Source organism: Castanea sativa, chromosome 3, assembly GCF_040712315.1.
Source record: "Castanea sativa cultivar Marrone di Chiusa Pesio chromosome 3, ASM4071231v1".
In the NCBI taxonomy this organism is placed as follows: Eukaryota; Viridiplantae; Streptophyta; class Magnoliopsida; order Fagales; family Fagaceae; genus Castanea; species Castanea sativa.
The window spans coordinates 22606645-22630511 of NC_134015.1; the positions used below are offsets into that span (position 1 = coordinate 22606645).

A 23867-nucleotide genomic window follows, 5' to 3' on the forward strand; every position below is an offset into this window, starting at 1 on the left:
ACTCCAGGAACAAAATCCCCGACGGGAGAACAAGCGTCCCAGACCACCTGTAAGAGACATACAGATGATTGTAGGGGGCACTACTTCTGCAGGGTCATCCAAAAAGGCCAAAAAGACCTATTTAGGGATGGTTCAAAGCGTCCAGTCGACAGGTTCCTCACTGAAAGTGATGCGACGAGATAACCCCAGCATCGGGTTTTCGGAAGAAGATGCGTGACGCCTTCACCACCTAGATGATGACACGCTCATTATCAGCATACGGGCAGGAGACTACAACATGCATTGAGTTTTGGTGGACAATGGAAGCTCAGCGAATATCCTCTACTACCCCGCGTTCCAGCAAATGGGGATTGGTAGAGAACGACTGGTCCCAACGAATGCACCCCTTGTTGGCTTCGGAGGGACAAGGGTCTATCCTTTGGGAGTCGCCACGTTGTCTGTGACGGTTGGGGATTACCCACAGCAAGTAACCAAGGATGTAGCTTTCCTTGTGGTCAACTGCTCTTCTGCTTATAACGCCATCCTTGGACGGCCCACTCTCAATGCATGGAAGGCTGTTACCTCGACCTACCATCTAATGGTCAAATTCCCCACTGAATACGGGGTTGGAGAGTTGCGCGAAAATCAAGTGGCTGCACGGGAATGCTGCATCGCCATGATGGAAATGGATGACCACCTATAAGCAATGAGCGTCGAGGAACAGCGAACAGTGGCAGAACTTGTGGAAGAGTTAGAAGAAGTACACCTGGATGATTCTAGGCCCGAACGGACCACAAGAATTGGCACCTTGGCCAGCCAAACAGTCCGAAAAATGCTCGCATTATTCCTCAAGGAAAACCAAGATGTTTTTGCATGGAGTCACGAGGACATGCCGGGGATAGACCCGTCGATCATAGTTCACAGGTTGAACGTGTCACCCTCTTTCTCCCCTATCTGACAAAAGAAACGAGTGTTCGCCCTTGAACGAGATCGAGCCATAGCAGAAGAAGTACGGAAGCTACAAGAAGCGAACTGCATACGAGAGGTGTACTTCCCTGATTGGTTGGCAAATGTAGTAATGGTCAATAAGGCAAATGGAAAATGGAGAATGTGTGTTGACTTCACAGATCTGAATAGGGCCTGCCCTAAGGGTAATTACCCACTCTCACATATTGACACCCTGGTAGACTTCACCGCAAGACATGAACTCTTGAGCTTCATGGATGCCTTCTTTGGCTACAACCAAATTAAATTGAACAAGGTTGATCAGGAGAAAACCTCGTTCGTAATGAGTCAGGAGCTTTTCTGCTACAAAGTGATGCCTTTCGGGCTTAAAAACGCAGGAGCCACATATCAGAGATTGATGAACAAGATGTTCACACACCAAATTGGCAGAAACGTGCAGGTTTACGTAGATGATATGTTGGTAAAAAGCGTGCAGGAGTTCGAACACCTGAGGGACCTCCAGGAGACTTTCGATACTCTTCAGTCATATAAAATGAAGCTGAATCCGAGCAAATGCGCGTTCGGAGTAACCGCGGGAAAATTCTTGGGATTTATGGTATCCCAGAGGGGCATTGAAGTCAACCCAGAAAAGGTAAAGGCGATCACGGAACTATCTCCTCCAAGGACGGTAAAGGAAGTGCAAAGCTTGACCGACAAGATAGCAGCCTTAAACAGATTCGTATCAAGAGCGACGAACAAATGCCTCCCATTCTTCCGCACACTGAAAAGATCATTTCAATGGACAGACGAGTGCCAAAAGGCATTTAAAGAGTTAAAGGTGTATCTCTCCGCTCCGCCGTTGCTTAGCCCATCTATGCCAGGGGAAAAATTATTCCTATACCTTGTCATCTCCCCAGCAGTGGTCAGTGCAGCTCTTATTAGAGAAGAAGGTAAGGTACAAAAGTCCGTGTACTTTATAAGTCGGGCACTGAGAGAAGCAGAAGAGAGGTACCCCCAAATGGAAAAACTAGCATTTGCTTTAGTAACCGCAGCTCGGAAACTTAAACCGTACTTTCAAGCGCATACCATAAATGTCCTGACAGATAAACCCTTACGAAGAGCAATGAGTAGTCTCGAAGCTGCCGGACGGATGGCGCTATGGGCGATCGAGCTGAGTGAGTTCGATATCCGATACCAACCCCAGCAGCCATGAAAGGACAGATATTGGCAGACTTCATTGCTGAATTCACTATCACAAAAGATTAGGGGGCAGAAGAGACACCCATATGGAGAGTCCATACAGACGGATCTTCCAATAAACATGCTGGAGGTGTTAGAGTTGTACTTCACACCCCGGAAGGAGACAAAATCAAATGCATGATCCATTTGGACTTCGCTACTACCAACAACGAGGCGGAATACGAGGCCCTAGTAGCGGGATTGAACCTTGCGATAGCGACAGGAGCTAAGAATGTGGTCGTCTACTCCGATTCTCAAATCGTGACCAGTCAGGTTAATGGGAGCTATGACTGCAAGAATGAAAGGATGAAAAGATATCTTGAGGAAGTGAAGGGTCGAACAAATAACCTCCAAGTCAAGATGATTCCAATCCCAAGGGAGGAAAACCAAGAAGCCGACCGACTCGCAAAGGCAGCTTCGGCCGAACACATGATCATCCCTAAACAGGTATGGTCCTTCGTCCAGCTCTCATCATTATTAGATGACATTAGCATGCAGGAGGTAAGCAATAAGTGTTGTTGGACGGCTCCAATAGTGGCGTATCTCAAGGAAGGCAAGCTACCCGATAACAAAGAGGACGCAAAGAAGTTGAAGGTTAAAGCTGCCCGGTTCGTTTTGATTAAAGACGTCCTATACAAAAGAGGATTCTCCCGACCATATCTAAGATGCCTCGGCCACGAAGAAGCAGACTACGTGATGAGGGAGGTACATGAAGGAGTTTGTGGAAACCATTCTAGATCAAGGTCTTTAGTGCACAAGCTACTCCGTGCAGGATACTACTGGCCAACAATGCAGAAGGATGCCCACACATATGTTAGAGCTTGCGACAAGTGCCAACGATTTGGCAATTTCATAAGGCAATTTCATAAGGCAACCAACGGAAGAACTTACCCCTATGACGGCCCCATGGCCGTTTGCACAATAAGGGTTAGACATCATGGGTCCGTTCCCGACAGCGATGAGGCAGCTGAAGTTCTTAGTAGTTGGTATTGACTACTTCACCAAATGGGTGGAAGCAGAGGCTCTGGCCACTATCACGGAGAAGAATATCCATAGTTTTGTATGGAGAAGTATTATTTGCAGATATGGAATTCCGAAGGTGCTAGTTTCGAACAACTGGAAACAATTCGACAACGACACATTCAGAGACTTTTGTTCCCAGATTGGGATCAAGAATCACTACTCATCGCCCGCCCACCCGCAGGCCAACGGACAGGTTGAGGTCACGAACCGGTCCTTGCTTAAGATTATCAAGACCCGGCTCGAGGGGGCAAAGGGCATATGGCCGGACGAATTACCAAGTGTTTTATGGGCGTATAGGACAACGGCGAGAAGACCGACAAGGGAAACACCGTTTCGATTGGCGTATGGTAGTGAGGCTCTCATACCAGTAGAGGTAGGGTTAACAAGCTACCGTGTGGAGAACTACGATAAGAGCAAGAATGACGAAGCTTTGCATTTACAGCTCGACCTTGTGGACGAAGTCAGGGCTACAGCTGCACAGAGATTAGCGCGATACCAAGACCTAATGGCAAAGCATTACAACTCCAAGGTTAGGGACAGGGATTTCTAGGTGGGAGATCTGGTCTTAAGAAAAGTACTCGGCCCTACAAAGGATGCCTCCCAAGGGAAACTGGGTCCTGATTGGGAAGGACCATACAGGATCACTTCATGGCATAGGAAGGGAACGTACTACTTAGAGACACTAGACGGAAGAAAGCTGAGCCATCCATGGAACACGGAGCACCTGAAAAAATACTACCAGTAGACAAAGGGCAAAGACAACAGCAACATTTACCTCCTCATTTCCAGTTTATTTAGTCATGATTTTTACTTCCTAAAGACAAAGTTTTTTATTTTTATTTTCTATGAACAATTTAGTCTACCAGTCCGTTATAATAAGAGGAGTTTTATTCAGAACGTATGGAATATGTTTTGCTCAAAATCTACCAAGTCCACATAGTGGACGAATCATCCAAAATGGATGAAAATGTATTAAGTCCACATAATGGACGGATCATCCAAGAAGGGTGAAAGATTATCAAGTCCACACAGTGGACGGATCATCCAAGAAGGGTGAAAGATTATCAAGTCCACACAGTGGACGGATCATCCAAAATGGATGAAATGTATTAAGTCCACATAATGGACAAATCATCCAAGAAGGGTGAAAGATTATCAAGTCCACACAGTGGACGGATCATTCAAAATGGATGAAAATTTATCAAGTCCACATAATGGACGGATCATCCAAAATGGATGAAAGATTATCAAGTCCACGTAGTGGACGAATCATCCAAAATGGATGAAAATTTATCAAGTCCACGTAGTGGACGGATCATCCAAAATGGATGAAAATTTATCAAGTTCACATGGTGGACGGATCATCCAAAAGGATGAAAATGCATAAAGTCCACCATGTGGACGGGTTATCAAAAGAAAGATAAAAATATGTTAAGTCCACATATCACCAAAAAGACCAACAAGATTATAAAAAGAGAGCCATACATATCACTCAAACAAAGTTAACAAAAGGCAACGGTTGAAATCGGATAAATTGTTTTTGTTCACTACAAAATATACATCAGTCCTAAACTATGACGGTCTCCTCGTTGGCCTCAGGACCTTCTGGTAACGGCTGGCGGGTGTCAACTTCAACGGATTCTTTATCATCAACCTTTGGAACCCCATCGTCTCCAGGACCTTCGCCGAAAAGCTCATCCGTCCCTTCAAAATCAACGAGGTGAGCCGGGGTCTGGGCCTTGGCGTCTATATTGATGTGAGCCAGGTTCAGATCGGGAAATGACGCCTTCACCTGACGGAGACAATTGTCAAACCCGTCGCCAAAGAAGGAGCCAAGCTCGGCCAGAAGGGAGTCGGAGTCACGGTATTCCTTAACAACATCAATTTTGGCTGAACGGATGTTGTCCTTGTTAGCTTTTACCGTCTCCCTCAGCAACTCTACCTCTTTCTCCAAATTCTCCCAAGCCTGCTCTGACATTTTCAATTTTTCTTCATGACGAATTCTCCAAAGTTTTAACTCGTCCAGTTCCTCCACCGTCGCCTTCGCCTTTGCACGAACCCGCTCAAGAGCTCTCTCTTGGGCAAGACAATGGTCCATCAAGCCTTTGGCCATAAGGACCCCCTGCACCAATATCAATAAGTAAGTTCGAAGTATAAAGGAACAAGACAAAGTAAATATATGACGGGTACTGACCTGAGTCTAGCTAAACAAACATGTCTCCCCCATAGCTTCAATAGCATGGTTTTTCGAGATCTTCATAGTCTTCCTCCGTGATTATAGATCTGATCCGACGGAGAGCGTACTGGGGATCTTCCCGGAGCAGGACAGGTGGTTTTTCCTTGACGAGGTCAGGGTTGGTCATCAGACCCTTGCCTTTACCTATCCCTAGCTTGGGAGGCAACCTTACCACGCCGGACCCTTGACCGGCAAGTAATCCCGTCACCAGCTTCTGTTTTTTACTATGACGGTCCCACTTTTCAGTGGAAGGTCTCTTTGTAGCCGGGAGAGACGGACCCATCTTAGGAGGAAGATCACCTCCTTGTTTTTTCTTGGCTGCCTGCTGTTTGATAATGGCCCTTCTCCTTGCATCGTCCATTTTTGCAAAAGAAGACGGTTAAAAGTAGCATAAGTAAAATAACGACGGAAGGATTAAAAAACTTACGTTTGCGTACTCCTGCATCGTATCGACGGGCTGCAGTTGTAGGTTCAGGACCATCACAATACCAGTGCAGCGTATCTAAGGTGACGAGCTTTATCCAAGTCCTCTTCGACAACTTAGTTTTTTGAAAGATTTTCTCCAGAAAGCCGAATTGCTCTGTTGTAATAGGTGGATTGTCCCTCGCTAAAAAAAAAATAAAAATAAAAAAAAGAAAAAGAAAAAGGCTAAGAATAATTCCATAAAAAAAGGAGTGAACGGTTAAGAATAAGACGGGCTCATACTGGACAAGGGCATTATCCCCCAAATTTTATCTACTGGCATGTGTTCATCGTCATGGTTAAGAATAAGACGGGCTCATACCGGACGGGGGCATTATCCCCCAAATTTTATCTACTAGCATGTGTTCATCGTCACCCGGACGACTCATCCAGTTATCTCCCCGAAGGAAGAAGTATCGACCCTTCCAGTTACTATTGGAGTCGGGGGTCTCGGACACTAGTCTAAGCACTGGACTCCTCAGCACAAAGCTATACATGCCCTTCGACTTGGTAATCTCAGACGGGCGGTAACAATGAAAGAACTCTTCCACTGTTAACCGTCTCGCCCCATCAGACATTACATCGTACAACACCTCGACGTTCAGGAAAACCCTTCAAGCATTTGGTGAGATCTGAGTGATGGCCAAACCCAGGTACTGAAGAAGACGACGGTGTAAGGCACTCAGAGGAAAGCGCAGGCCAGCTTTTAGCATCTGCTCGTAAACACCGACGTCTTCAAGACCGTCGTAGTAACATCTCTTTGACTTCAAGGGTAGATGGATGGGTATGGTGTCAAGTATTTGGTACTTTTGCCTTAGTGTATTGAAGTGCGCTGGCTTGATGGAGGAAACGAAGTTGTTCACCGTCCACAAGAGGAGCAGGACGAATTCTCTGAAACCATCAGGGCCTATGATGAACTGGATCGGTGGATCTATACCGTCTAAGTCGTCGTTCGAGTCATATTCTGACCCGTCCTCATCCTGCTCATCATCTTCCACATGGGAATGAGAGCTGGCTAACGGTTCCCTCTCCTCGCTGGAGGTGTCCTGGTCTGCTTGACTTGACGAGAACACCTCTTTGTAGCCCGCTCCCTCGCGGACATAAGACTGACTACTTGACGCCTCACTAGACCTCTAACACCTACAGATGACAGGTAAAGGAAACCTAAGACTCTAGATCTGTACCGACGACGGACCAACATGCGAAATAAAGAATAGAAACTAAGTAAAGAAGATACTCACAGGTGGACGGCAAGGAAATGCGACGGAAGATCTAAGAGGACGACAAATCTCAACTTCTAGAGGCAACGGATCACACGATGTGGACGGTTGCGCTCTGATCATCAGAAAATTTTCCAAAGTGTAAAAATGAAAACGGTGGATAGTATATATAGAGGGAACAGCGCGGTAAACGAAGGGGCGCATCGTTTCCAACGAACAACCAGTAGAATACCACCACGTTTCCCCGGCGCATTTATGATAACGTTCCAGCCTGTCCGTCAAAACATACCTGTCGAGTGTCAAAATTAACCGTCATTCTATGAAACCGCAGAGGAAAGTTTACGGTCTCATGAAATGAGGGGGTACTGAAAGGGAATAAAAATGAACATGACGGACCTACATGGTTGATATGACGACATAAGGATGACAGTTCATACTTAACATGGTCAAGGTGGACGGATCCAAAGTGGATGGATCGAGTATGACGCAGTGGTCATCCTTCCAGGATTGTTTCCAAGAAACCTTAAGTAGGATTCACGCTATATAAGTAAGGCTGATGTGGCCTGACTTGATCTCCACATGACCATGTATAAGAAGAATTCTTGCATCACACGTTTAGCCTTGATCAAAGGACTCCTATGAGGAAAAGAACTCTAAAAGGTATCTAAAAGGAAAGAGTTCCAATTCTAGAAGGAAAGGACTTCATAGTCAAAGCATGGATGCTAATCCTACACCACTATAAATACTCTAAAACCCTCATAAATTAAGGTATGCATTATTAACTCGAATCTGGTACTTTAGGGTCGTGAAAAACTCTAACTTGACCTTCGGAGGGTTTTTGGCCGGCACCACACCGGTTCCCTCTGTTAGGTCTTCTCTTTTCGTTTTGCAGGTGTTGTTTCGATTTAGGAGTGTGTGCAGCTTATTGGTGATTTTTTCGGCATCATCATTACCTATCAATAATTATTTACCACATTAGCAGTTTGTTAAATAGTTAGTCACTTGAGCATTTTCCTACTTTTATACCTACTTTGTCCTTAAAACTGTAAATAATTATATATTGCTTTACATGAGCCCAACTTTTTTTTTTTTACAACTCACAATCCATCACGTAGAACAATTTTAACAAAGCGTACGAAAGTATATGGTAATAAGATTATGGAACAAAATTAACAGATGCTATAAGAATATTTTGTAATAAACTAATAATTTAGGATAGTTTTTACAAGAAAAGAAATAAAATAATTAATAATTTAACAATTTTTTCTACTTTTTATAAAATTGATATCAAAAAAATTTTTAAATAATTTATTAACAATAGTAATAAAATCACCAATAAACTTCCCTAAGATTACTGCAACAGAGAATGACAGTGAAAACTTAAAAAGGTAAGGGCACATGAGACTGTTAAACAGTTAAAGTCACACAAGGTTCTCGGTTATAGTAGTACTCTAAACTTTACCATATTTATTATTAGTGCTTTTGGACCTTCCTCTGGGTCTTGGTCGGCAGTTTCCCAATAATCAAAGTAAACACTAATTTGTCCCCTCTGCCCTCTACCCTCTCTATGCCTTTAGCCCCAACCTCCTCGTCCATACGCAACAAAATAAACAAAAACAACAGCACCAACAAACGCATCAAAAGAAAAGAAAAAAAGAAAAAGAATAAAGAGCAAAAACAACCCAACAAACATATAAACATTACGTTCGAGACCTTTGTTTCCTTTCCTTTCCTTTCCTTTTCCACTCTCACACTCTCTTTTTCCTCTGCACATTTACTTTTCTTTCAAACAAATGGAACACTAAAACACAGTTGTAGCGGGAGTGATTAAGTGTGGGAGTGATGAGAGAGTGAAGAAGAAGAAGAAGAAGCAGTGAGTGAGTGAGAGAAAAGAGAGAGAAGAAATGGAGGGATCAGCAGAGGAAGAACTGGAGAGGAGGAGCAAGTTCCTCAGCAGTTTGATACAGAAGAAGAAAGCGATAGAGCAAGAAGATCCGCATGACTATCTCAACGTTCGCGTCAGAGCCTCTGACATGCCACTTGCTTTGCAAAACCGTGCCTTTCGTTGCGCACGTGACCACCTCGACTCCATGCCTTCCAAGCTCGACAGTAAACGCCTTGCTCTCGCGCTTAAGAAGGTCAAAAATTGGTTATTCTTTTTCTTTTATTCTTATTGGTTTTGTTTTTTTTTTTTTTTTTACTTTTTTTTTTAAAAGATTTTTGAGCTGGGTTTGTTTGGATACTAGTTTATTGGAGTGATCGGAGTGATGGGTAGTGAATCAAATTAAGTGTGGTGCATGTGGTCCTGCTTGGTCTTTGCTAGTCTTGGACTCGAGCCGAATGTGTTTGCCTTTTTCTTTTTTCTTTTTTCTTTTTTTCTTTGTGGGTTCTGATTTTTGTTTTGTACTTATAGGATAATTTAATTTTGATTGTTAATTGGTGCGTTTTAGAGCAAAGGGTATTGAATAGATATATTATAGAGGTGGTCCAATGACTTATTTGTCTTGGTTTGAGCTGAAAAGGGAATGTTCTTTTATTCGTTTTGGTTCTGTTTTTTCTGGTGTTTATATGTGGTCTAATAGGGTTACTGGATCTACATTTGTTTTTAATTTTTATATTTTGCCTGTTTGGACTGGGCAGATTGAATGAATCTATGTGAAGGTGTAATTGCTTAGTAGCTTTAGAGTGTTTCTGTTTCTGTCTTTCCTGGTGACGATCGTTATCTTGTCAGTCTGTTTATCTGGATTGTTATTTTAAATATTTTTAGTGGGGATCTCAAATAACTTTGTGTAGGGATGGTCCAAATGGTCAGTTGTGTTAGCTTGAGCTTAAAATATTCTCTCTGACTCTCTTTAAATTCTTTTCTGGTCATTATATTGAGAATAAACTTAATTGATTTTTAATTTTCTTTATTCGTAATTGCTAGATTTGAAGTGTTCCAAATGTTTGGTACCGTCAAATTGAGCTGGTGGCTTTTTCAATTTCAATCTTCACTCTTGGATTCCAAATTTTAATTTACTGTAATTTGTATGTATTAAGTGAAGTAACTTACACTTGGCCCAACTGTTTAGTTGGATTAAGCTGAAATATATAAGAATTAAGAAGTCTCTCACACTCTTGTGCTTTTTAATTTTGTCTCTAATAAATTTATTTGGTATCACCATTTGAATTTAGACAAGCGCCGTAACTGAGCAACTTGTATACTGATCCAATTGCTTGGTTATTTCATATTAAGCTACAAAACACATACACACACATGCAGTTTTCTACTATAACCTTCCTTGTTATGAACTTCATTTGTTAGTTTAAGATCAAATGCTTTATTTGGATGGCTACATTTCAATTTCAAAGTAAACCACAATACAAGTGGTTCCATAGGTTCATTGCGTCAGCTTACTCTGAATTTAATCCTAATTCATCAGGAGGGGTGTATATTAAGTTGGGTTTCTTACTTGGAGTCTAGTTCTATATTGTATGGTTTTTGGATGGAGAATACAAATGCATGAAAATACAAATATCATAACATGGTTTTTATGTTTGCTATTGACTTGGTTGGTTCCAATTTGGTCGTGTTTGAGAGCATAAGCTTGATCCAGCTTCTTAAATTCTAACCTTTTTTTTTTTTGAGAAAATTCTTAAATTGTAACTAATTAGGCTATATTGGTTACCCGAAAATGAACTGTCTGGCAAGATGGTCAACATTATGGTTTTGTTTATGTCAAAAAGGCAATGGAATTTGTTCGTGTCAGGAAGGCAACAAGAGAGAGGGGATGTGTTGCCATAGATGGCAAAAGAGAAGTTACAAAGGTGCTTTCTTTTTATAAAGGTAGTCATAGCTAAGGTTTAATGCTTGAGAGTCAAAGCAAAAATATGAAAAAGAAGCATTAAGGCTTGGTTTGAATATCTTAATATAGTGGTATCAATTTAGCATATACAATACATGGTTCTAGTTCATAGTACTGAAAGAGAAGATTACTGATGCAGTGATGTTGGCATGTAGTTAGGCCTTATGCTGGTAAAATTTTCTAAAGTTGTAATTAGATCATGATGTGAGAGGCAATTTTAATCATTTGTGAAGCCAACATGATATTCGCTAATTAAGAGGAGGAGATCTAAGGTTGGATTCACCGTAGGTGTAGCATCTGTGGGGATTTACAGGATGAGGGGACTAAGGCTACTTCTTTTATTTGAGAACAAAATATTCACTAGTAGATTAAAAATAGATCCTACATGATAGAAAATTCTAATTCTAGAGGGGTGTTTCTCTCTGTTTTTGCAAATAGTAAGATGGAGGGATAGAACTCTGGAAACAAGCCCCAAAGAGGCGGTAGAATGTCATCTGGCCAATAGGCCATTGGCCCTAATTTTAAGGTTACATAATGTTTTGATTAATACCATTTCAATATGTTTTTCTGTCTTCTAATGGTGAGACTCCAAGATTTTTCTCATCTTTTTTTTTCTTCTTCAAATTTCAGCCACATCCAGACATTATTTTTACACCATTAACTCGTAAGAATCATATCCTATAAAACCCTAACCATCAATTTTCATAAGAAATCTTCAAAATATCAAAATTACCACTATCGGTATTATTCATGGATACTCTCCACAGCCCCCTTCATACCACCTTTTTGGTTCTCAGTTTTCTTTTCTTTTCTTTTCTTTTTGTGGGACCTAAAACCCTCCTTTATCCTTAAACTAGTCTTCTTAGTTATATTTATCTACTGTTTTTTATTCCTATATTGATTGTAGCAGAATGTTGATCCTTGAATTAAAGGCCCATCCTCCAATAGATTTGCCACTTACGATTGTGCTGGCTTGGACTTGCCATTATTCTGCCTCTAGATTGAGATGCATGAAAAATTATAGCCTCTAGCGATTCTTTCAATATAATTCTTTTCTCCTGGTTTTCTTATTCTCCATGGTTTCTTTTCTGTTCTTCTTGTCAATATATGGTTCTTCTTCTTCTTTTTTTGGTTGGGAAAATATGTTATTGAATGCAACCATATTCTTCCTCACGCTATCAAATCCCTTTGTCAGATTTTTTTCTATTGTACTTTTTCTGCTACAATCACATTCCTGTTCCTTTCTCTCTCCCCCTCATCATCACATTCATCATAAAAGTCATCATTACATTTTCTATATTTACTTGTCAAGTGTTAAATTGCCATTTTTTTTGTCAATTTATTTTTAGGTGAAGATTGAATTCAAACAGGATGTGTGGTGAAACACAAAATTGCCAAAAATTCAAGTATAGTCAACCAGTTGGTTGTCATAGTGCATCACTAGTGCTTGGCTCATGAATGGTAAAGGTTGCATCATCTAGAGTTTGTGAAATCAAAAACAGTTTTGAAATGAGAAACACAAACTCAACTAATTGATAGTTTCTAGGTTTAAACTTCTTTTGCATTTATATAATGATATCTACTAAAACAATCAACTGTATGAAATACACTAACAATTGTTACCATTTTTTCCCTTTTTTTAATAATCTGTCTTGCTGTGCATGAACATTAAATAGCTGAAATTATTAGGCTTGGTGATATTAGAGTATAATATAATACATATACGACAAGCTAACCTTAAAATGGATCCTAGCTTAGTGGGTAATTGAGACTTATGGTACAAGTAGCAATTATGAGAACCTTGTAATTCACCTTATCAAAAAAAAAAAATGATAACTTTTGATTCGTAAAAATTGTAATTTTAAGTGATCTGCCATCAAGCTAATTGGTTGATGATTTTACTTCTTTTTTTTCCTAGAAGTGTGATCTGTATTTATAAAATAAATAAAATAAAATAAAAAGGTTTTCCTAGACGATGTTTGAGCTTTTCTTTTTTATGGTACTGCTTTTCAAGATGACCTTAATTGGAGAAGCAAGAGCATTTGATGTCTTGATTTAAAAGAAATAGGCTGTCTGATATGTATGTGGAACTGGTCTTCAACTGTGTTTTAATCCTTGCTATATAAATCCATTGGAATTACTAGGGCATTGCAAACAACATTTGATATTAGCCCAAACATTGAGAAAGCTAGATTGCAATAAAATTAATTTTATGAGTCTGACCTATCATCATGGAATACATGGAGATAATAATGATGATTGGTATATGATCATAGAACCAAACATTGATATTTCTGGTGATGTGAGCGGAACAAGATTTGATTTTAAACCTCTATACAGCAGCTTCTATGGCAGAGTGGTGTTGAAAAGAAGGAACAGAGGGAGAGAGAGAGAGTTCTCTAATCTAGACCCAATACTTTGGTTCACTTCCTTGAATGTGCTCTTTGTGAATATATGAAATTTCATGGATCCAATATGGCCACTGGAAAATTGCTGCCAGTTCTCCCTGTTGTTCCAGAAAAGTTCTAAGACCATTTACTGTTAAGGAATCATATTGCCTTTTTTCTTCTTTTAATTTTATTATGCAGAAAGCTTCTGATTAAGTTTTTTTTTACTTGACAGGAATTTGATTCATCATATGGTCCAGCTTGGCACTGCATTGTGGGAACTAGCTTTGGCTCATACGTCACACATTCCATAGGGGGCTTCTTGTATTTTTCAGTTGACAAGGTTTACATCCTTCTATTCAAGACTGCTGTTGAGCCTTTAGAACAGTCTTAACAATTGAGCTGTATCCACTGTGTTTTATGAAATTAAATATTTCCACGCTCAACTTGAATGTAAAATTATAGACTGCCATATACAGAAACATTTTATATTCTGTGTTGTATTTAAATCGTTCTAGATTGGTGACTCTCGTTATACTAAGTGCATAAATGGTGCCAGTTTCTTATGATAAACTGCAAAATATTCCTTTAGGTTATAGTCAATTTTGCTACATACTTTCATTCTGTAAAACATAGAGTTATGCCTCACTTTTCAAATTGAGTAAATTAATTAGCGTTTCCACAAAGCTTGAACACAACTCTCTTAGTGATTGGTTACGTGTGTGTGTTAATTTCAACTTATATTTGGTGCAACTTTTGGTCAATGTCACCCCAAGTCACCAACAAATATCTTTTTATTGGCCAAACATTTCATCAAATATGCGGTGTCATATAGTCAGGTACTCCTCAGACCCGTCAAGCTTGTGAAATATTTGATATTAATTGAAAATTAAGAAGCATCCCATCTATATATCAATCAAAAATTTAGTTGTTACTTTTTCAGAATATACTTAATACATGAATTCATAGACTCGGTAGTGAGATAAGATGCAATTTAAGGGTAGACTTGAAAAATATTAATCTAATAAAAAGTTACTGAACAGTATATCTTTGTTATGCTAGATGTGATTTGAATCTAACATGCCCTTAATCATACTTAACTACATGCTAATATTTTAAAATTTGGATTACATGTTACATTTATTTAGTTTGTCACCATCGTAAATTCGTTCTTGAATTCAGCTTTAGCAATATTCATTTACTTGCTAGGAAAGAAGACTCCGTCCGAAAATTCTACATACCGACTCACAGACTCACAAGTCACAACTTGCACATGTGGCTTATATCATCCTAGTCTTGAAACTCTTAACTACTAAGTTTGTTGTAGCCTTTCTTATCCTTTAACTTCAAACTCTCTCCTCTCTCTGCAAAGTAAAATAAAAGTTCCTTCCTTCTTCCTTTCAATTCTCATTCCGTTGCTTCATGCAGCTTATATAACTCCTTTAAATCATTCTTATTTTGAATTTCTATTGTCAATTCTCAAACCCACGGACATGGAAATTTCACATGTTGTGGAGGACAACAAAAATGAAGACATGCATAATTCACTAACTCTACTTTCATCCAAATCTGTAAGTTCCCAAAACGAGTATACACAGGAAGTAGAACCAGGGCCACCCCATGAGTCTTTGTTCCTTGTTTTGGCTTACCTTCCTTTGTATGAGCTTCTTGCCATGAGTGAAGTTTGCATGTCATTAAGAGATGCAGTGCACAATGATGTACTGCTATGGCTGAATATCATTGTTGAAAGGCCTTTAAGTTTAAGGTTGTCTGATGAGATTCTGATGAAGATCACTTCAAAAGCGAGTGGTAGGCTGAAAACTTTGGTTCTGATAGACTGTGAGAAGATTACAGATGATGGGCTTCAGCTAGTCATAAGGAAGAACCCCCATATCAACAAGGTATGAAAACCAAAAAATTGATGTCTGATGTTTCTTTATGTTCCATCTCCAATTAATTTTGCAGTTTCAATTTTATTTTTGGTGCTTTAATTGGATGAAGTAGTTCATATTTGGGACAGTTGATAGCCATGAATAATTTGCATTGGATTGTTAAGAGATGGCAATGGATAAGATTTGCCTGGTGGTGGGCAACTGGGATTTCCTCTATCATAAAAGTCTGTCTATTCTCCTCTTTCATGATACGATTGGCTCATTTGGGTGCTAAATTGAGTTGTAGAGCAATATAATATATGTACGTACTATGTATATGTTTATAGTGCGGTTCAACTCAGTTATCAATCTGGGTACAAAAGTGAGCTGATCCTGCACCAGCACAACTTATTAAAAACAGTACTTCCACAGGGAAGAATAAAAAGGCACTGTGATATGCTTTTGCCATTTAGCCTAGGCATTGGCCTCTACAGCTGCCTGGACAGGGCCTTGTACAATTTGTTAAGTTTTAGACCCCATAACACAATATGTTTAACTTAATATTAAGCCAAGTTGATTAACAAGTTTGTCATTCAAGTCTAGGTTAAACAATTGTGAACAAAACAAATAGAATGCGGAAAGTAAAGAACACAAAGATTTGATGACCTAGGAAAACCAAACCGGTAAAAAACCTAAAGAGGATTTGACCTAATTATCCTCAAGATAAAAAACAAATTTACTATAAAAAAATTGAAGTTTTACAAAAAAACTTAAACCACTAACATCCTAATGCTACCTCGTGTAAAAAACCTACTACTACGACCACGTGACAGCTTTGAGTCCATAAACTACTTCTTTTCTTGAATCTGCACTAAACACAAGTTCTCCTACTTGTGACTTTGAGACTCCACTCAAAGGTTTTGTACTTTGAAAGATCTTTGTGCAACAACTGAATCACCACCAAAACTTGATTTCAGATCTAGATTTTGGTAGAGCTTTCCTTGTGTTTTAAGGTAAACACATCTCAAATCTCACACTAGAAAAAACACAAAACTATTTAGAGACTTCTAAAACATGGTTAGGATTTTTCTCTTTATACTTGAAATAAAACACTTAACCCTACATGTTATATGAGCTTGGGCTGCATTTGAACTTTTTGCAAAATTTGCTGATCCACAATTCTCGATTGATTGAGCCTTATTTTCGATCAATTGAGCCTTGCAAATTTACACAGTAAATTCCTACAAAACATTCGATTCAAACTTACACTTAAACACGTTTTAAGCAAGCCTAAACCTAGACTCATTGTTTTGATCATGGTTTGTCAGCATATACAAAATGAAGTTCTAATACATTCAGTTTCTAAAGTCTTAGAACCTAACACAATTGCTCCCAACAATCAACTAGATTCAATTCATAAATCAATGGAATGGGGATTTATTTGGACACAGCCCTCTGTGCACATAGTTTACGCTGCATTTTTTTTTTTTTAGATTAGTTTATGCTATACTTGATTCATACATTTTTGCATATAACATCGTTTGATTTACTGTATCAAGATTTTACACCCCAAAAAAAAAAAATTGTGATCAAAATTACTTTAATTGATTAATGTACCAGAATTGCAAAAGCTCTCAACCATAACATCGTTTGATTTATTATGTCAGTTTGTAAGCATTCTGCCATCTTATAATGAAATTGATGCTACTTTTTAGCATTTTTCACTGAAAATATGCATCCCATCAATGAATCCTTTCGGGGGAAAAGTGCCTTACTCATTCTTTGAAGACACTCATGTAACAAACATATATTATCGGACAGTTTTTAACTGCATTATTGTTCTTTGCATATGGATTCAGCTCTTCCTACCAGAATGCACTGGCTTAACCCCTGAGGGAGTCATTAGAGCTGTAAAGACATTATCCGAAAATCATCAGAGTTTAAAAAGTCTAAGGATACATGGCATCTACAACATAAAGAAAGATCACCTCAACACAATTCGCTCGTTTTTCCAAATGAAACTGCCTCAGCAGGAGCATCAAAGGCAGCAACCTATCCTATTTCATCACAGGAATTCCCCAGAGTTTAGAAATGAAGAAAGTAACCCTATGATCGACATTGACGTGGATATTTGCCCAAAGTGCAACAATGTAAGTATGGTATATGACTGTCCACGAGAGACCTGCAAGAATAAGGGTTGCAAGGCATGCAGCCTTTGCATTCCGAGGTGTGAAGAGTGTGGTGGATGCATCATAGAATCTGAAGAACTGGAAGCCACTGCGTGTGGTGACAACTTGTGTTCAAACTGCTGGTTGCAGCTTCCTAAATGTAATTTATGTAACCAGCCATATTGCAAGCTACACATCAATCACCAACACAGGCTTTCCAGCTCTACTGGTTTCGTTTGTGATGCTTGTCATGTGAAATTTGTTGCGATGTTGGGTGCTTGGTACTGCTAATGTCGAATATTGACATGCACACTCTAGTTGTAGAATGTCATAATCAACCTCAAAATCTTATTTCTCATATCAGTTCATCACTCGTATTAGTTCATCAGTCGTATATATGTACAACTTAATGAGAATTGGAGATGCATCTCACGTAACTCTTGCTTTAATGTTACTCCACTTATTAACTTTTTATTAGATTAAAAGTTTAAATTTTTCACCAATAGATTATATGTTTTTTATATTCTTAACAAGCATGTCAGAATTTCGTATCAATTAAATGTTACTATTTGATAAATAAACTTGTTGTATATAATTTACAATTACATATATATATATATATATATATATATATATATATATATATATATATAACACAAATGGGTAATTCTACCATACCCCCCCTTTTTATTGAGGTACGTGAAAGGAATGTGGGAAATGGGAATTGATAGTTAAATTCAAGGACAACTAACCTCCAGGAATAGAGATAAAGAAAAAAAAAGACAAAGATAGAGATATAGAGAATAGACAAAAAGGAAGTATTTAATTAACAAAACTCTCCTAATGATCCCCTACAACCCTTTCCCAAGTCTAATACTCTTAGCCACTCCCTCAATACTAGCTGTGTAACTACCTTGACAGCTAATCCTTCTAACTAACTCCTACATCAGTTAACATACACTTGCCACATCACCATTACAGTAATATACGTGTCACTATCCTACAATACAGGTATACAGTGCTAAGTAACCAATACACACATTATCTGCAACATAGTCCTATACAATCCCAAGCTGCACTGAAAGCACATCCTGCATCAACTGAGCACGCATGCTCCATTAGCAACACACGCCCCCCACATCATCAGCCTAGGTACACTCTGTAGCACCATCCTCTGCAGCACCACACACACTGGGCATCAGCACCACACGCCCTAACCATCAATCCCACATGCACACATACAGTTGGACAGTAGTTAGATTCCTAACAATGCCCTCTCCTTCAAAACACCTTGCCCACAAGGTGTGGAAACTTCTTTTGCAATTCAAACAAGCTCTCCCAAGTAACATCATCCTTTCTCTCACCTTGCCACTGCCCAAGCACTTGAGTGATGAGCCTGCTCCTCAACTGATGAGTTTTGGAATCCAAAACAGCCACAGGCTCAGGGGCAATGATCTGATCTACAGACACAGCAGGCAAAGTAGGTCTAGGAATCACATGAGCACCCAATTTGGCCTTGAGACTTGAAACATGGAATACAGGATGAATTTGTGACCCCTCAAGTAGAGCAAGCTTGTAAGAAACCTAACCCACCTTCTGCACAATCTAAAAGGGCCCATAAAAACGTGGAGCAAGTTTCCCAAACTGTCTGGACTACACTGAGAACTGCTTGTATGGATGAAGCCTAAGATAAACCCAATCACCCACCTCAAAGGACCTATCCACCCTCTTTTTGTCAACAAACTAGTTCATTCTCTCTTGAGCCATATTTAAATTGTGTTTCAGCAAGGAAAAAAGTTGTTGCCTATCTTGCAAATAAGAATCAACAGCTGCAACTCTTGTCACATCAGGTACATACTCCACAACCTTAGGAGGGGGATAGCCATAAAGTGCCTCAAATGGAGTGAGTTTAATGGATGTGTGGAAGTTAGTATTGAACCAAAACTCAGCTAAAGGCAGCCATTCCACCCAAGAATGAGGTCTATCAGCAGCAAAGGCCCTCAGGTAGTTCTCCAGACTTTTGTTTACCACTTTAGTCTACCCATCAGATTGGGGATGATAGGAAGAAGACATAGCCAATGTAGTTCCTTGTAGTTTCATCAGCTCAGACTAGAATTTGGAAGTGAACACTGGGTCCCTATCACTCACAATTGTAGAGGGCATCCCATGTAACTTGAAGACATACTGCATGAACAAATGAGCAACCTTAGCAGCAGTGTAAGGGTGAGCCAAAGGAATGAAATGCACATACTTGGTGAACCTGTCCACCACCACAAAAACAACTGACTTAAGTTGAGACTTCGGCAACCCTTCCACAAAATCCATACTAATGTCTAGCCAAGGCCTATTATGAATAGCCAAGGGCTGCAACAAACCAGCAGGTAAGCAAGTTTCACTCTTCAACCTTTGGCAAGCATCACATTCCCTCACAAACTTTTTTAAGTCCCTCACCATACCAGTCCAAAAAAAATCTTTCCTAAGCCTTTGAAAAGACCTCAAATAGCCAAAATGACCCCCGAGAGGACTAGCATGAACCTACTGCAACACATGAGTCTTCAAATCCTGAGCTGAATTACCCAAAACAATCTACCCTTATAAAACAACAAGCCATTACAAAAAGTAAACCCAATTGGAATATCACTGCCTGACTAAATAGCAAGAATTATTTTCTGAATTGTAGAATCAGAATTGTAAGTCTTCTTGAGATCATCCAACCAAGTGGGAGTAGGGAAAGAAATAATACAAAGGGTGCCCACATTAACACCCTCAACAGCCACATCCTCAACAGCCCCCCTCCTTGAAAGGGCATCAGCCACCAAGTTTTCTTTCCTATGTTTATATTCAACCAAAATTGCATAGCCAAGAAGCTTAGTAATCCATTTTTGCTGAGTAGGGGTCCCAACCTTCTATTCAAGCAAGTATTTAAGGCTTTGATGGCCTGTTTTAATCACAAATGGCCTACCAAGGAGATAAGGTCTCCATTTCTTCACAACCACTACTAGAGCTAGCAATTCTTTCTCATAAGTTGAAAGAACAAGGCTTTTACCCTTTAATGCTTGCCTGTGGCAAGCTATTGGTCTTTGGTTCTGCATTAGGACAGCTCCAACACCCACACCAGATGCATCACACTCCACCACAAAGGACTTAGAGAAGTTAAGTAAAGCCAAAACAGGAGGATTGGACATTGCATCCTTAAGAAGTTGGAAAGCATGAGAAGCTTCAGAGTTTCAAATGAAGGAATCCTTTCTCAATAAGGCTGTTAGAGGGGCAGCAATTTGACCATACCCCCTAACAAACTTCCTATAGTAGCCTATCAAGCCCAAAAATCCTTTCAAGGCCTTAACATCTTTAGGAATTGGCCACTGCTGCATAGCATCTTTTTTCCTTAGGTCTGTTCTAACCCCATCACCAGAAATGAGGTGTCCTAGATACTCCACCTCCTTACAAGCAAACACACACTTTGATTGTTTAGCATACAATTGGTGTTTCACCAAAACTTCCAACACCAATTTAAGGTGATGCACATGATCACTCAAATTCTTGCTATATACAAGGATGTCATCAAAAAAGACCAAAACAAATTTCCTTAAGTAAGGCTTCGAATTCATGAGGGATTGGAAGGTGGAAGGTGCATTGGTTAAGCCAAATGGCATTGCCAAAAACTCATAGTGACCTTCATGAGTCCTAAAGGCAATATTGGGAATATCCTCCTCCCTCATTCTGATTTGGTGATACCCGGACCTTAAATCCAATTTAGAAAAAATAGTTGCACCAAACAACTCATCTAACAACTCATCTATGACAGGTATAGGGTATTTATCCTTAATGGTTTCTTGATTTAAAGCCCTATAATCAATACACATTCTCCATGAACCATCAGCCTTTCTAACTAAAAGGACTGGTAAAGCAAAAAGGCTGCTACTGTTTCTAATTAAACCAGCAAATAGTAGTTCCTTAACAATCTTCTTAATTTCACTTCTTTTTTTTTTTTTTGGTAATAAGGGTACCTGTAAGGCCTCTGGCAAATAGCTTGAGCTCCCTCATTCAAATTGATTTGGTGTTCATGGTCCCTTAAGGAAGGCAGCCCCTCTGGTGTAGCAAAAACTGACTTGAACTCATCCAACAAAGCAACTACTTCTTCAAGTACCTGAGCTGAACAATTTGCAGCTGACAATTGAGGCTGGAAGCAAATGTGTAAAACCAACCCTTTCTTAACTAATTGCTTCAAAAAAGAATCCTCATCTTGCAATTGAGAACTTGTACCTCTCAAACCTTGTAGCAAAACCTGCCTGTGGTTATAACAAAAGCTCATTGTAAGCAGCTTGAAATCCCAGTGAATGACTCCTAAAGTGCCCAACCACTGAGTCCCTAAAACCAAATCACACCCCCCCCCCCCCATTGGCAACACATGCAAATGTACCAATAATTAATTCCCTTGCAACCAGATAGGCACTTCCTCACAAAGACCTTGAGTCTTGATCAAATCACCATTGCAACCTTAACTTCCAAAACTTGAGAAGTATCAACATTAATGTGCAAATGTGACACCAAGGCAGCATCAATGAAGTTGTGGGTACTACCTGAATCAATGAGATTGACAAAGGACTTATGCTTAATCCTCCCCATGACTCATATAGTGCTTGAAGTAGGAGTGCCACTTAATGCATAAAGAGTGATCTCAACACGCTCTGGTCCTGCCCAATCTGATCTACAACACCATTCTCCTCTAATTCAATGATATGCACCCCTGAGTTGATGTTTTCTTGAGCTAATTCCTCATAATCCAAAAGAAATAACATTGCATTCTTGCATTTGTGGCCCGGACCCCACTTCTCATCACAATTATAGCACAAACTCTTCTTCTTCCTCTCTTCCATTTGAGCAGGAGAAATCCTTTTAATTGGCAGTCTGGCTTTGGATTCCAAAAGAGAAGTAGTTTTAGGTGGGGCACCCAAAATAGAAGGCTTTCCCTGATCCAACTTAGCACTTTGCTTGCAACTCCAATAATATTCCTCTGGTATTTTTGCCAAACCAAAAGCCTCATTTAATGATTTTGGGTTGAGCATCCTCACTAGCAGCCTTATTTCATCTCTTAATCCACTAAGGAAGCAACTTAATTTATGAGAAACAGATGAGCCTTTAATCCTATTGGACAAAACCTCAAATTGAGCCTTGTACAAGGCCACTGAAGCAGTCTACCTTAGCCTAGTGAGAGTCTCCATAGGATCATCGTAGACTATTGCACCAAATCTGATGTGCAAGGCTTGAATCAATGACTCCCAATCAACAAAAAGACCAGCTTCTTCACTATCTTGAAACCATATTAAAGCCTCACCCTCTATGTGAAATGAAGCAAGCATCAACTTCTCTACAATTGGGGTGTTATAATACTTGAAATATTGATTGGCTTTGTAATCCCAACTAGTAGGATCTTCCCCAGAAAACCTTGGAAATTCCAATTTCACAAGGCGTGACAGAGCAAAAGATGAAGATTTGGCATGTCTGGTTCCACCATTTGTTGGAGATGGGGGCAATACTTCTTGATCTGAACCACCACGCCTTTGTACCATAATTGCCAATTGCTGATTCATCTCATTCAGAGTTCACGTGTGCACTTTTTGAATTGTTCGCATTTCTTGAATTTCTTTAGCATAATGATCAGACGCAATCCTGAGTGAAGCAATGGCTTCCTAAGTAGCAGTGCTTGATTGTGTTTCTGCTATAGCCAAGAAAAGCCAAGCTCTGATACCAAATGAAAGGAATGTGAGAATTGATAGTTGAATTCGAGGACAACTAACCTCCAAGAATAGAGATAAAGAAAACAGAGACAGATATAGAGATATAGAGAATAGAGAAAAAGGAAGTATTCAATTAACAGAACTCTTCTAATGATCCCTTATAACCCTTTCCCAAGTCTAATACTGTCAGCCACTCCCTCAATGCTAGCTGTGTAACTACCTTGACAGCTAATCCTTCTAACTAACTCCTACATCAATTAACATACACCTGCCACATCACCATTACATTAATACACGTGTCACTATCCTACAATATAGGTATACAGTGCTAACTAACCAATACACTCATTATCTACAACATAATCCTATACACTCCCAAGCTGCACTGGAACCACACCCTGCATCAAATGAGCACGCGTGCTCCATAAGCAACACACGCCCCCCCACATCATCAGCCTAGGCACACTCTGCAGCACCACAAGCATTGGGCATCAGCACCACACACCCTGACCATCAGTTCCACATGCACACATACAGTTGGACAGTAGTTGGATTCCTAACAGTATGGTATCCACTAGTATGCAACTTGCTATACCAGGTTACCAAATCCTCACATTTGACGGTTTTATCCTCACATTGTGCAATTCTAACATCACATATGACAGTTCTTTTGTCACATTTGGTAGTTCTCTTTTTTTCTTTTTTTTTTCTCACATTTGATGGTTTCATTCTCGGCCAAAATGGGTTTTTACCC

The 23867-nt window shown here is 39.7% G+C and overlaps 2 protein-coding genes across 2 annotated transcripts; both read left to right on the top strand.

Annotated features, from left to right (window-relative positions):
* Positions 1 to 8606: 8606 nt before the first annotated feature.
* LOC142629686 (dynein light chain 1, cytoplasmic) lies at positions 8607 to 13909 on the top strand. Its single transcript, XM_075803727.1, has 2 exons — positions 8607 to 9242; positions 13572 to 13909. Exons 1-2 carry the CDS (start codon positions 9009 to 9011, stop codon positions 13728 to 13730), a joined length of 393 nt encoding a protein of 130 aa, XP_075659842.1. The 5' UTR covers positions 8607 to 9008; the 3' UTR covers positions 13731 to 13909.
* A 635-nt stretch (positions 13910 to 14544) lies between these two features.
* LOC142627529 (F-box protein SKIP28) lies at positions 14545 to 17878 on the top strand. Its single transcript, XM_075801409.1, has 2 exons — positions 14545 to 15237; positions 17067 to 17878. The coding sequence occupies exons 1-2, from the start codon at positions 14830 to 14832 to the stop codon at positions 17664 to 17666; spliced, it is 1008 nt and encodes a 335-aa protein (XP_075657524.1). The 5' UTR covers positions 14545 to 14829; the 3' UTR covers positions 17667 to 17878.
* Positions 17879 to 23867: the final 5989 nt, after the last annotated feature.